The 15,315-nt window shown below is 42.4% G+C and overlaps 1 protein-coding gene across 1 annotated transcript in view; it reads right to left on the bottom strand.

The window, feature by feature from the left end:
* iars1 (isoleucyl-tRNA synthetase 1) overlaps positions 1-15,315 on the bottom strand; it is a 64,997-nt gene that overhangs the window by 17,989 nt on the left and 31,693 nt on the right. Inside the window, exons 19-26 of the mRNA XM_035388168.1 lie at positions 12,418-12,562; positions 11,044-11,164; positions 10,086-10,177; positions 9,653-9,730; positions 9,079-9,197; positions 7,312-7,414; positions 6,857-6,940; positions 960-1,134 (exon numbers count right to left, since the gene is read on the bottom strand). Coding sequence (XP_035244059.1) covers positions 960-1,134; positions 6,857-6,940; positions 7,312-7,414; positions 9,079-9,197; positions 9,653-9,730; positions 10,086-10,177; positions 11,044-11,164; positions 12,418-12,562 — 917 coding nt within the window. The remainder of the gene's footprint in view (positions 1-959; positions 1,135-6,856; positions 6,941-7,311; positions 7,415-9,078; positions 9,198-9,652; positions 9,731-10,085; positions 10,178-11,043; positions 11,165-12,417; positions 12,563-15,315) is intronic.

The raw sequence follows: 15,315 nt of genomic DNA, 5'->3' as shown, positions 1-15,315 counted from the left end.
CCACGCCTGGGGTCTCTGCCTCCATATCCCAGGTAGTTCACGGCTATAAAAAGCTACCGCCCACTTCCGCAAAACCTTCACGCTCCCTGCCTCCAATCAGGAAGCGCTCTCCTCTACCTTATCTATTCCCCGGACATCAAAGATCCACACATCCATCTGACCCCAGAGCAACAGAGCCCTTTCATTCCCCGCAACGCGTTAAATAACAGAAAACCACCGCCAGCTCAGCGGCAAGCAGGAAGAAAGCCCTCCAAGAATGCTTCAACACTTCAATAGGCTCAGTTACCACACTGTGGAATCAGCACTTCTACTGAGCAGGCAGAGAACAACCACTTCCTTTAAACACTGGAAACTAAGGAAGCTCCACTTATCTCAGTGATATACACAGCCTTAGAACATTCCATTATTATATCAAATCATTTATATCCTAGTTTAACAGTGTATATAATGCAGTTTAATAAGAGTAAGACACTGCTTAAAGCTCATTCATTTAATAAAATCATAGTATGCCCAACAGTTTTAGATTTTATGGCAGGTGCCAGGTACCTTCCTTCTGTACTCCTATTAGAAACACACAGCAAACCTAACGTTTTTTTTTTTTACTTTAATTTATCCCATTCCTCCTGCATCTAATGATTGTGAAAAATGTTACATATTCGCTTATGTAAGGTTATTTGAGTTTATCAATATTTACAAATTTAAAAACATACTGTAACGTTTCATGTTCACATAACTTCTTTGTACATTTGCAGTTTGACACTGGGAAAACCAACAAGACATGCTGAAACAGGAAGAGCATTAACACAATAGATACAATACTACAAAAAACATTACTAAAAATTATTTGGCTCTAATAAACTCTTGAACAAAACGAAAATGTAAATTTTATAAAATGTAAACATGCTTTTTTTCCTCCCCAGTTATGCGGTTTCCTCACACAGCCAGATCTACACACACACCTGTCTTCTGGAAGGTCTCCAACTGCTCACTCTTCAACTCCTTGATGGCCGCCATTACGGGCTTGAAGGCCCCCTTAAGACGCTTGCCCAACACCATGTGATCAGGCTCCGCCCTCAACCGGATGCCATACTTGTCTTTTTCAGTGGACAGGGTGAGCTGCCGAACATTAAGCTCCTGGTTTAAAAAAAAAAAAAACCCATAAACACACAAATTTACACGTGAATCAAAAACGTACATGCCATCTCCCACTTGCCCCTACAGGACAACCAGGGCCAGGGTTAGGATCGCCAAGTTTGCATCTACCAGTTCTTACATAGAACTGAAGGGCTGAGTGGCTCATTTCTTCTGCAAATTCTGTTACTGTATTTTTTTGTTAGAAACTTCATAAGACACTCCCAATCAAATATGTCTGGGGCACCTCAATTAAGTTTCTCAACCCCGTCCAACATTCTGGGAAATTTTATATCAGAAAGAAAATGCAAACTACAGCAAGGCTGTACATTTCTTTTTGATTTTACCCCAATTCTAGGGCAGCTTCTGAATTAAGTGATCTTAATAAAACATGGTAGCTAATGAGCCCATAACAAGAAGGGCCCCTGGTTGAGAATCTCCACTGAGCAGTCGGATGATCCTTTCATCTCCCTTTCTATGGGAAGCACAACAACAACAACCAACTCATCTGAAATTCCATCATATATTCAAAGCCGGCAGTGGAGGAAAAACTCTCTTGGTGAGGAGGAGTAACCCAGTTCTGCCCACCAGTGCACATGAATCACCACGCACACAACACTGATGCTTTTAGCAGAGGGGTCCTTAAGGACTGGTTCTCTTCTACTCCTTGACTTTATTGTGACATGACGACAATTAATCAGTCAGTCAGCCAAAAAGTACAATTCAATTAAATCCATGCGCAAACAAGAATATCACTAAATGCCCCCCCACCTTGCCCCAATGTTGTGAAAATTCAATTTGTTCATATTTGCAATTTGCCACATTTACAAGAACAGGAAACTGCCACCTGCCACTCAGCTTCCTGTTTCACATTTCAGTTTGTTTACAGCATAAGAACTTTTATCCCAGGTGTCATGGCAACAGATGGTTCTCATGCTGTTTAAAAGCAGGCGATATACGTGGCACAGTGGCATAAAGGCACAGTATGGGAGTAATAGTAGCATGTCCAGACTGCCAACTCTGGCAGGAAATCTACATGCTGCAAAGATCAAATAAATCGAGTTTGTGCGTAAAATATCCTACAACAATATCAGCCCAAGAATGGAATGACTGTTCAACAAAGTAAATAAACCAATCAGTAAATAATATTAATAATCACTAATATCTATTTAGGACAGGCAAAAAAAAAAAACATTACTTGCAAAACTGAGATAAGACACAGAGCTAGATAACTGGACTAGATGTTTATTAAACATTGTGTATAATGGAAGCTATTTTAATTGCACAGGCCATTCACACTGTACTTAAGTACGCTTAGAATGAACAATTAAGACAGTGGTCATCTGAAAACTTCTGACCATTTGAACGCATTCAACCTCCTGAATTAAATTTTATTTAAATTAAATAAAAATCACCTTTTTTCTTGAAACAAACATTAATTAAAAACACCTTTTTTTAATTTAATACCTTTTTTTAATTTAGTCATTTACCAACGCACCCCTTTCTATGTAGGGCCGATGCATTTGCAGCAAAATAGATGATATTAAAGCAAGCACATGTTTGCGTTCTGTCAGTTGGCAGTTTGAATGATTCATTTATTCTGAACAGACAGGGAGGACCCCAGCCACCCATCGTCAATGTAGTGCAGTGCTGTACATACCAAACTGTACCTCACTGTAATTTATATGGCCACTGGTCCCGTGATGAGAAAGACAAATGGTGTGTGGTGTCAGTATAAAAACCTGAATCTAAAGTCCCTGGAATAAAATGGTATCTTATCTAAAGCAAAACCAAAAACAGGATGTGCAAACAAAAGGAAGCAGCCAAAATGGATTCCAAATACTAAATTATTACATATTTGGAGCGATAGCAATTTGACTGTTATTGTCACTCTGAGGGGGGAGGGATATCACGAAACACATTTTAAATATAAATGAGGCTCGGCTATGCTGTAGCTCTCTCTGAGCCGAGAGGAATCAGTCCCGGTCACGGCTGTGAGAACACCCATCCCGAGCCCCCCCCCCCCTCACGGTGGCAGGAGGAGAGGGGGGGCAAATGGGCCGCATCTGACGTAGCAGCGGAGCAGCTATTTTTAGCACATCGTCCCCCTCCTCCATCAATCTCCATCAATCCCAGTGTTCATGGCTGGAACACGAAGGACAACAGGTTGGCTGTCGGCTGCACGATTCGTCAGCCCCACCCATGGACTACACTGAATGACCCATCGTGATTGGTGGAGGTTTTTCAAGCGCTGCGCGACCACAGTTTACACATGTATGCGAGTGCGAACGAGCATCCATTACAGGTGGAGGGGCAGAGCCTTTCCTCAGCGTAAAAATGCCGGAGAAGAATTGCCAGTGTGTACGGATGCACACAGGTAAAACATGACATACCTCACTTGTTTGCTGTACTAGGGGCTACACTACCCAGCCGTGTGCAAAAAAAACCCATACATCATTCATTTATTCAAAGTAAGGGATTTGGAATAGCTGCTTCCTGCATCCTTTAGCAGAGGGGTAGAGCACAGCAGCATTCTAGAATGTCCTTTTAACACTCTACACAAAATCATATTTCATAGGAAACAATTCCTAATTTCAGCAATATCATTGATTAGCGACAGTCCTAATACCAGCTGTTTTGTTATATTTTGTTAATTTCAGACACAAAGGAAGATCCAAACAAGGCAGGAACACATTTGGTCTGCCCTCAACTCAGTTGGGATTTTGATTGAAGCAACTAACATCTAAGTAGATAGAACCTTTGAGACATTTTTAAAAAGCAATTTATAGGAATCATTTCAACCACTGACAAGGAATACTTGATTGCTAGATGGAGGAATACCTGGTACAAACACACTTTGTGAAGTTTCACAGCACTGCAAAATACAAGGACTTTTCAAGGACCTCCAAGGACCAGGTTTGCTCTAAGACCCCATTTGTAAATGAACAACAACAGAAAATTTTAACCAGGAAAATGCTGAAATCAATTACTTCGTAAAAACAATCCCAGCTCTCTCACAACCTTTAATTTACCCTGTTCAGACTGAAGGAATTGCCACATTCCCATTGCATATACAGAGAAATGAAAAATCCATTCAAATACTCACAATTATATTTATAATAAAACACAAGATACTTGTGCCCTAATGTTCAGGATAAGCGCTCAATGAAGAAACCCAATCCCATTGCCAAAAGAAAGTCTAGCATGCCTATAAATACTTATACTATGGAACTACACACTACAAATGTATTACATGGCCCACAGTGGCCCCCAAACAGCAATGCCAACTTCAACAGACCCTTGCTCCGGCATATGGCATAGCATATAGTACATATTTTAAAACCCCTGTGCATTTAAAATGGCCTTTCCTTCTATTACACAAAGAATAAAATTAAAGAAATATTATAACATTACTTCAATTTAATTCACCTGAAGATTTAAATAAGTCTTTTTCACCTCATGAGAAATGACATTTCACATCTAAAAAAAATAGTCTTATATTTTTTGTTTATAAATTTGATAAAGTACAAATATTCATCTTGTGGTTTACACTTCAAATGCAGGGGAAAAAGTGATCTCACAGTCTTTAAGCTGAACCTATATGCCCAGCAATATAGCAAAGGTACAATGTAATAAATATTCATATGCTCACAAATCAGAATACTCATTTTGCACTGCAGTTATTTAAGCCTGAACAGCAAAATGTCAACAAGGTATGAAGCTGACATTTTAATACATAAACAATGATATGATTTTATACTTCATTTCACTGAAGTAAAATATATTCTATAATACCAATGCTGCCACAGAGATGCCATGTGCACATGACAATAACACAAGACATGGTAGAGCATGGGACAAAATCAGGAGAACGGCACAGTTGTTAGCGTTAAATTACATATACATTACATATTAAGCATTTACCAGACATCCTTAAGCAGAAAAACTTCTATAGCTGACATTCTTTTACATATAGCTGGTTATTTACTGAAGCAATTTAGGTCAAGTACCTTGCTCAAGGACCTACAACTTGCAGACCGAGCTCCTTATGCTACGTGCGTCCTCAGTCAAGACTTAAAGTCTTCCTAAGCTTCAGGATATGTGAGGAGTCTTATTCAGGTAGAGAAATTCAGTGCATGACGATGATATAGCATGGTGTTTCAGCTTTAGTGAGGTCTCGTGCCACAGCACTGACTACAATCATCCATAATGTTTACCCTCCTGAGGTAGCACAAACCCAGCTGCACCGATCCATACAAATCATCAAACACTAAACTTCAGATGGATGAGACGTCCCTGATCATATATAACGAATGCGAGATGAATCGCATCACGTACTCAGAATGACCTGAAATCAGATCTCTACGGATAACCACATTTAGGCCAAGTACCGTTCTACTGGTCATATGCATATACAGTACAGCTACAGCACATTTCAACATTTTCTTTTTATTATTTCCATCAGAATAAGGACAAATTTCGTATCAGAAACAAAAAAAAAATGTGCATGTCTATGCTATATATATTAAACAAGGAGAAAAACCATCAGGTTTGAAGACGACATTTTGAAATATAATGAAATTTTATAAATATGTTGGTCAAACTCCAGTTTAAAACAGAGAATTAAGACATACTTGAGAATTAGATCACCATTAGTTTTAGCAATATGGCCCAAGCTTAGATTTGACAGATTTCCATAATTTATCATGTTACAAATTATTCAATACAGGGCAGCCCTTCTGAATCAGAGTTTACTCTGAAAAAAAATTAGCCACACTAAATTCAAGTTAAGGTCGTAGATGATTCAAATGTAATACTCAGCACACCATGCTAGGCCTAACCTCATGTGGATATGCTAATTCAGTTTCACTGCTGCAAACAGGGCACAAAAAGGGCAATGTGAAATGATGCAAGGCATGCACTCAAGTTAGGGTTCATTTTGATCTTTTAATTCAGGTAGCTGTTTCTGTCAGACTTTCCTAGGAGAGAGAACAATTGATCTACTATCCCTGACTGTTCCATGACTTTCCAAGATGAATATTCTGCAGCACTGTGAGAACCCTGATAGTGGAAGAAGAGCTGGGTTTGTAACCACAAGCTAGCAGGTCCAACTCCCAGGTGTCACCCTCCCTCCAGCAATACACTGCACCTGTGCTGCTTCAGTACACCTGTGAATATACACTTCACAAACATCCTAACAGGATGCTCCTCTTCTCCATATCAAACCCCACAGGAAGAAGTCCTCTGTGTTTTACTACTGTAATATCTCTGTAGCTACACTCTAATGTATTTTTGGGTCTTAGTATATCTTGTATTCAGTGTGTTTTTGTCTGTCCTTTCATCTGCCCAAGAACTGCAGATGAAAATTAGCTTCTAGCTATATCTGGTCCAATGCATCAGATTTTATTGCCAAAATAAATAAAAAATACCTTAAAAATGATTCATTTTCCCAGACAAATAAAAAAATATATATTTTATTATTAATATATATAACATTTTTATGCTGCCACACAGCAGTCACAATGGAATCATACAGTTAATCTTTTAGTGCCATTTCACCAATGTCAGTGAAACCTTCACTTTTCCCAAAGACCAGATCATACGCTGCTGTTTTCTAATGTGTGACTCGTGCTTGCATTCAGGTGAGCGTGCGACCTTTCATAAAGAATAATGATTAAGCCACAGGAGTAGTAGGAGGTCCGCTGCGGTGTTCAGCATCACTCACCTCCAGAATGTACTTCTGCAAGGCCTGGATGTCTTTCAAAGCCTCGGGGTCCTGATGGATAACCACCACCTCCTTCAGGGGATACTAAAAATACCCAGAACATTTTCACCGTTATCTCAAGGAGAAGCATCCACAATCATTTGCAGCAGGAAAGGGGGGCTCTTTGCGCCGTTTCTCTAATATTCCTTAACATGCACTGGATCAAAAAGGACAAGTGTCCCAAGAAGGCACGCGAAACAGGGGCCTGAGAAACAGATAGGGAAATGCGCGGCGGACCCCTGGAAAATAATAAGACGCTAATAAACCCATCTTCCCTCTGACAGCTCCATTTACTCTGAGCAGAGCGGCTGCCGTCCTGTCATCTTTCTCCTTGGTGGACGGGCGTCGTCCAGGCTGCGGGGGGGGGGGGGGGGGGAGCGGGCGCCGAGGGGCTCGGGGGGATAATCGCGCCTTACCTTGACGGGCAGGGTCCTTCGGTCCCGAATGACGCGGCCCAGCTCGATGACCGACTGCATCTGACACACGGCGCTCTCGATGCGCTTGTCGATCAGAGACTCCCTGAAAGGCCAATGCCACAGTTCAGTCAAGGGCTCAGCCAAACATGGAAAAAACACACGGGATAAAACAAAAACTCTCTTGAAGAGGGGCAACTGGACAATTGTCGCACGGCAAGGAAAGGCCTGGGCGAAACTCACGGTTTTACACACAGGAACTCGAAAAATACAGTGGGTTGTTTGCTGTTGGAAGTGTCGATCAATCAAATATTTACAATCTATATTTCAGTACTGCAGTGATACAATATCCCAGCAGGATTGACATTTTTCTTGAAAAAGGCTGTCCTATAAAGTCATGAGCCAGGTTAGAAACTTCTATTCTATTTATTTTTGTTCTGTGCTTTTCCATCACTGACTTTCTGTTACCTGCCCAATCTTTTTTTAATGTACAGTATTATAAATTGGTTGCCTATGACAGTTACCAGACACGTATTTTTTTATTCAGAGCCAAAGAGAAACACTGAAGACACGGATCGCTAAGTGCTAATGGCTTCCAGGAAAAGCTGTACTCGGTACCATGATTATGATTTATGAAATATGAACAAATAGAAGTTCTGGGTGCTTTTTTTCTTTCCTTTTTAATTAAATACACATCTGCTGCCCAGGCCAATTTCCTACTTTCGGCTTCACTACAGCTGAACGGCATAATCCCACGGCGCAGGTCTCGAGCTAAAACAGGAGGAACGGGCTCCGGTGTCAAGGAAATAAATAAATAACCAAATAAAAACTCTTGTAATAACTGAGCACCAAGATGCAGAGAGGACAGCCAAACATTTAATGAGTTTATTTGTGAAGGGCTGGCCAGTTCCGCTGGCGATGCCAGGTCACCTTCACAAACGCGTCCCGAGCCTCGTACAGGTACACTAAGTAATACAGACAAGCACTGTAATATGTGGGGCACTACATGAATTTTCCTGATGGGGGGGGGGGGCGGGGGTGATGCAGGCAGACCTTCAGAAGCGGCTGCTCTCATGAGACGCATAGAAATCAGCTGTTGCGTCAGTACGCGGCACTGCGGCTAATAGCCTCGGTAAGCGCAACGCGGGCTGCCACCAAAACTGAGTAATCAGCCCTTGGATGTACTGATAATGTTCAATTGGCTGCTTTGATACCCCAGTAACAGACAATGAGTTTGGAAACTGCAGCTCAGAGACACTGACCACTGACTTTAGAGCCATTTGAAATTATACAGAAAGATCTGTCGGGTGTGAATAAAAATTTTAAAAATTGGTGTTAATATTAGTCTTGCATGTTTTTCCCCAATTTTAAGTGTCAATGAACTCTGGCAAGGTATCTAATAGTCTGAATTAAACAGCTCAATACAATTTCTCTACCTGAAGGGGAAAGAAACAAATAATTTTCACAAATTTTTTAAAAACTTCATTACATTTCATCATCAAATATTCTCCCACTAGCACTCTTCTGAACCTGGAACTTGAACTAAAACTTTTAGTGCGTGACAGGAAAAAAAAAAAGAAGTTCTGCAGGCAGAATCTGACAGGAACACTCTCCAGCTCCCAGACAAAGAGAATGCCAGCTGTCAAATTTAGTAACTTATTCACAGGAAACCACAGTAACCAACCACCCAACTGATGGAGAACTCTTCTTCTTTGGAGACAGCGATTTGACAGACCAGCAGTCCGTCAGCTGACATCAGGCTCCACCCACCTGGCTTGCGGAAGCATTAGGTAGTGAATGCTGCTTGCATCCTTGTCCAGGGAGGCTGGGTCAATCAGGTGTCTGAGGTTCTGGTATATAATCTCTGTGATGAAGGGGGTGAAGGGCGCCTATGTGATCACAGAAGAGCTAAATCAATGCTCAGTCCCCATGGAAGGTTCCAGAACATGGACAAAAGCGCACCATGCAGATCCATTTGACAAACATTGCTCTGACATGAAATCCCTAACAAGCACTGGACGCCGGTTCAGCAAAACAAGTGTTTTATAACATTTGCCAACAGTCCTAAATTACCATCTGCTAACCTATATAAACTGTCTTCTATTTTCCCGGGCAGGTCTGAAATCCATTCAACATAGAAAGCAGCAATCTGGTGGCTTTTATTTTTAAATATCGACAGCTTACCAAACCAAAATGCGATGAACAAATGGACAGACTATAAAATTCAAGGTTCTCATTGTTATGAGAGAGGTGTCTCATTGGGTGAAAAAGGGCTACATGACCTTATTCACCCAATCGGCAGACGAAATGAGCAGAGCAGGTGGGGAGGGAAGGCGTGACTCACCATCAGTCTGCACATGGAGAAGAGCACGCTGAACAGGGTCTCCAGAGCCCACAAGCAGTCCTCCGCGCCGTTCTCACCCTGCGGGGTCACAGACAGCACAGCCTGTGACACAGTCCTGGGAGCACAGCCAGTCACGCACCCCACATGCCACCGTGCCTGCTCCACCACAATGTCCAAATAAAGCCTGCGAACTCAGCGCAGGCCTAATACCCTCGGCGCAGTCATTTTCCATCACAAACCACCCGAGGCCTCTATTCAGGCTCATACAGAAGATCAACATGGAAGCAATACAAGCGATACCAATAGCTTTTTTTCTTTGTCCACCAACATACAGGAAAACAGCACTCCATTCGGGCTCTTTTATTTCATACCAGCTTAGCATGTTTTTTTGTTTTTTAAACAATCAGCTAAATCAGTTAAAATAAATGAGTACCTTCAGTCTCCTGCGGTTGGTCCTCACGTACCAGTTGGTGAGCATGTCCACAAACTTGACCAGCTTCGGCACAACAGTGTACAACCTGTAAGCTGTACAATGGGAAAATGCAACTCTATTTTCAGATCTGGAAAACCCATGAGAGATGTGGTTTTGTGTTAAATGGGAGAAATCCTTTCCAGTGGTTGATCAGATATGCTCAAGACTAAACAACAAAGTAGCACTAGCTGGATATCTGTAGCAGTCACTAACATCCTTTATCTGTCCTGAACAATATAAAAAGCAACGCATAATCAGCATGTCTGGGCATCTTGATCTGTATTTGATTTTTTTTAAAAGGACAGAGAGGCTATTCAAAGCTTAGGCGTGTGGGCAAAATGGCCTATGAACACTATATTTCTTCTAAGTAGAAAGAAGGGCAACTAAACTGGTTCCTGTTAAGAAATGTAAAAGAAAAGACTAAAGATATGTAAACTCTCCAGGTTTATTATTTTAAAAAAGAGGGGGACTTGACTGAGGCGTTAAAGAACTACCAAAAGCGATCAACAAAGTGAGCTACAAACATTTTTCAGGTTATGTTCTGTCAGTAGAACTGAAGAGGTCAAAATTAGCTAAAGGTAAATTTTGCAGATATCAAGAAGATATTTACTCATTTATTTTGTTAGTTGTCCATGCCCGGAACGGTTTGCCAGGGCACATAGTACAGGCAGATATCCTCAGGACATTCAGTTCCAGGCTTTTACATAGTGCTGGATACTCAACCATTTGTAGGTCAATGACTAGCCTAGATGGGCTGAGTGGCCTGTTATCCTCATTATGTATTCTTAGGTTCTTATGTAGCAGATGGGCTTTAATGGCCTGTTCTTGTGATAATGTATACTTATGCTCTTACGCTCTTAAATCGCATCAAGACAAAGGACCGTCGGGGATGCGGCGTGCGTTTCTTCCCCGGACTCACCGTCCATCTCGGCCTTGAAAAACTGGATGAGCGACTGGGTGAAAGACTGGATCCATTTATCCATGATGTTGTCGCTCGGCTTGGCTGTGCTCTCACTGTACAAAAACTGAATGTCCTCTTCCTAAAACAAAATAAATTGATAAACAAATGACAACAAAAATATGACACTGGTAACAGTCAAGTCATCACCGGCAAGCAGAAACGTTTGCCGCTAAATTATTCTTTTGTTGTCACTTTTACGAACCACTTCACTTTTCGCCATGTGAGCTGTTAAATAAATTCTGATATTTGAAACCTTCTAAGGGCGCCACGCCTACGCACTGGATTCATCCGTTTCCATCCCGTTCCACCATGCTCCATTCCCCATGTCCCAAAAGTAGTCCTGACGGAGCGCAACTATTTCACCTTTAACCACAATTCACATCAGCCACACACAGTCGACACCGCAATGGTTTAAAAACTGCACTACGTCCACAGAGGAAAATGAGGAAAGCTACAATGCTTCCGTATTTCACACCTCGGTGCACTTGTTTGTTCAGACACAAATCGCCCAATTAAGAATATCAAAGAGCACAGTAACCACAGGTGCCACCGTTGCCGAGGCGAAAAATAGCACCCACAATGTTGGTAAACCCCAAGTTTCAAATAAAAAAATTCACATTTTCTTTTTTAAAATACGCCCACTTCACCACCGGAGCCTCTGAAAAGCCGGCATGGCCACTTTCATTTGAATGTGTGAGATTTCTGGAGCTGGGAGTCTGAGCATGAGATTGGTCCTCTGTGTGCGAGTCTCCCTGTGGGTCTGTTATAAAACAGAACACTCGTATTCATTTAAGTTTGGACCACTGGTCCTGTTGTCCCAAGCTGTTGTCATGTTTCGATGTTTTGACATGCTCACATATAACGGCGGTCCCACTGGTCTTGTAGATGTCAGATCTGCAGTCAGTGCAAATCTCTGAAATCTCACTTTGCTTGATTAAAGCCAGCTGCTTTGTATATTCTTCTCTTAATCTCTGGAAGCTTGGTTGCGTCTTCTCTGTAACCGTATTGCAGAGGAGTATGAAAGCAGAGTACTGGCATTGGAGCTAAGGTGCAGCTCAAAGGAGAAGTAAACCGCACTGCTGAACTATTACTCACACAGGCCAGAGGTTAATTTTCATGAATCCAGATTCATGACTGTTGACTAACTGCGGAGGGCGTTGTGTGTGCGCGTGCATGCGTGTGTGTGTGTGTGTGTGTGTGTGTGCATGTGTGTGAGTGCGTGTGTGTGTGTGTGTGTGTGTGTGTGTGTGCGCATGTGTGTGAGTGCGTGTGTGTGTACGTGTGTGTGTGTGTGAGTGTGTGTGTGTGTGTGTGGGGATGCCCGAGGTGTACCTTGTGCAGCCTCTGCACATTCTGCACCAGGAAGCGGTAGGCGTTGTACCAGGGCAGAAAGACATCCTTCAGCACGTCCCGCACGCCCTCCTCTTTGAAGCGCAGGTTCTCTGCCCGCACCACGGGGGAGTTGATCAGGTACAGCCTGCCGGGGGGGGGGGGGCATGAAAGGGAACAGACTGAGCACACTTGCGCCCCATCACCGAGCTCCGTCAGGGCGGGCAAAATGAGGAGGATTCAGGGGACACCAAGTTTCTGTGGTCCCCCTGCAATAGAAGCACAAGATTCAGAGGCTACAGTACAAATCTCTGCCACCGAGATATGCTTTTTAAGGCTCGTGACTCAAAACTGATGGCAGTTACCCAGGAATGACTAACCCTGACGAAGGCACGCAGGGCCAATACACCGCTTTCCTTGTGTTTAATAAAATAAGAAGCAAACGGAGCGTCCAATCTTTCTTTTGATTTATAAATGGGGGAATACCGTTCCCTAGTGAAGCCCTTGTGCCCAACATTACACAAGTACAGGCTACCCCCCACATGATTCCACTCTAATGACTGTGGACCTGGCAGAGCCACAGCCCGAGCCACTGAATCGAGAGAGCAAACAGATGGGGACAGAAGAGAGCCAACAACACTGGCAAGTGGGAAACGCTGCCCTGAAATCCCCACCAACTGAACAAATCCACTGCAACCATGGATTCGGGAGCAGAATAGAAGAAAAAAGAAGTTCCCCACATTTAAAAAAGCTATAAAATTTTTTTTTGAAAAACAGGTCAATGCAAGGTGCAATTAAATTTGAGAGTTGTCCTCAAGGGTGTCGCTTTCCCCCATTTATTTTGACAACCTGACAGCTGCGCAGAAGCAGGCTCCTCAGAGCTCAAATCAAACGCCACTTTTTTCAGGCAGATAAACAGAGCGCCGCTCGTGTTTAACAACAGTCTTTCCCTAATGTGAAAGTGGCAGGCTTCTGCTTTGCATGCGGACGGATTTTACTTCCTGTACCCTCATGCACACGACCTCGCTTCACTTCATGTCCGCTCTCAATTACAGGATCACTGGAACACGCTGTGACACACTAACACGCACCATAGCACAGGGAACACCGCTGGAAAGAGGACTGTGCTGGACAACTGGTTAAAGTATCTATTCATTAACAGTAGGGTTACCCGGTATACCAGTATCAGAAAGTATCACGGTAACAAAAGCGGCTTTAAAATGGTACAATACCAGCATTTTGCAGTATTCAATACTTGAAATACTATGAAAACGCACCTGAAATAGCCGTCTATTGCAGCAAAATGATTTCTATCCACTGGAAAATAAATGCGTTGTTAAGATTTGAAGGGGTAGCTAGCCTTTATGTCCAAATGATTTATCCTTAGCTTGACTAAAAAATTAGGTCAAACTTTCCCCCTGGAAGGAGGAACAGGGCACAGTTTAAGACACAACCTTCTACGGGACAACACAGCGATGAGGCGAACAGGAAAATAAAGATGAACTCTGCCCCCTGGCTAGTCAACCGTGAGGCGCCCAAACGTGTGATATTCGGATGGTGCAACTGCAGACAGGGGGAGGTCTGCGAATCAGTGAACTGCTTGCGAACAGTTCGCACCGGGGGCCTGCACACTCTGTGCTGTACACCGCGTCTTTCTGTTAGTCTCTCGTTCAAAACGGGGCGTTCCGAACAAAAAGTTCTTAAGGATGTAGGCAGCTGCCTTCCATTCGAGCTGCAGCCTGTAAGCGAGAGAAAGTTGTGTAGCTCTGTATCCCCACAGAGGAAGAGGAGTTGGCCTGATATAAAGGCAGCAGTAGGTCAGTCTGACCGTCCCCAACGTGCTGATTAGCTTTAAAAGGTAAGTAAGCAGGTAGGCATGCAAGGCAAAAAGATGAAAATGCGACAATTTTACTGTACCTATTTTTAGGTACACTTTTATTAAAGACACTAAATTGCAGCACATTTTGATCTTTTTGCTGTGCATGCTTACTTGGCAGTTCTTTGCCTACAAAGCCAATGCTAATCGAGAGCCTTACAGCATTATTACAGTGCCAGTTTGCAAAAAATGCTTATTAGATTGCTTTGCCAAGGGAGGTAACAACCTAAAGCATCTGTCCAACAACCATCCCAAACTCTTCAGGGACTTAAAATCCAGACACGTGTTGTAAGGCAGACGCATGACAAGTGTAAATTAAGGAATTTTGATAATTCAGCTGTTTCAGTGCAGTTGTCCACAAAGTGATCACATCTCAACAAAATATCTGACGCACAAATCGTACATAAAGTTAAATGTTTTTGAAAAGATATGTCAAGGTTACATTTTATGAGAAATTCTTGGTTAAGTGATTTACCATAGTATTGATTTGCTATTGATACTGAGGTACCAAAGCTGGTACCGGTATCAAAGTCAAAATTTTGGTATCTGAACAACACCAATTAACATCATTAAGGCCAATTATGGCAACTTTATAAATCCCCTTCATCTGGACAATTTTTGCTTTAACAATGTTATTTTTCCTTGTTGTCCACTTCAAGGCATGGTAATCTATACAATATTAGACTGAAAACTGTTCTGCTCAGAAAAATATATTCTTTTTTTTCTTTTCTCTTTTTTTACTTTATGTAGACCAAGCCGAAAGAAATGTAAATATTACAGAAGATAATGAATGTTTAAAAACCACCCGCCATCTATTTGAGATAATCCTCTAAAATCCCAATGCATTCGCAATCCCAGGCTCGCAGGCAAACCGCGTTTATTCAGATATTATTCAGAAAAAGAGCTGTCTTGACCATATGGATCGATAGTGCCTCGCTCCTTCACCATATGGCCCTGCTCACTAGCGCTCAGGGGCCTGCAGCCAGCTAAACCTGAAAAATACAGCTCATCAGTCCCAGCTTTCA

This window comes from Anguilla anguilla, chromosome 13, assembly GCF_013347855.1.
Source record: "Anguilla anguilla isolate fAngAng1 chromosome 13, fAngAng1.pri, whole genome shotgun sequence".
NCBI classification, from domain to species: domain Eukaryota; kingdom Metazoa; phylum Chordata; class Actinopteri; order Anguilliformes; family Anguillidae; genus Anguilla; species Anguilla anguilla.
Note: the sequence above shows the minus strand (reverse complement) of the source record. Positions and strands in the feature narration are given on the sequence as shown.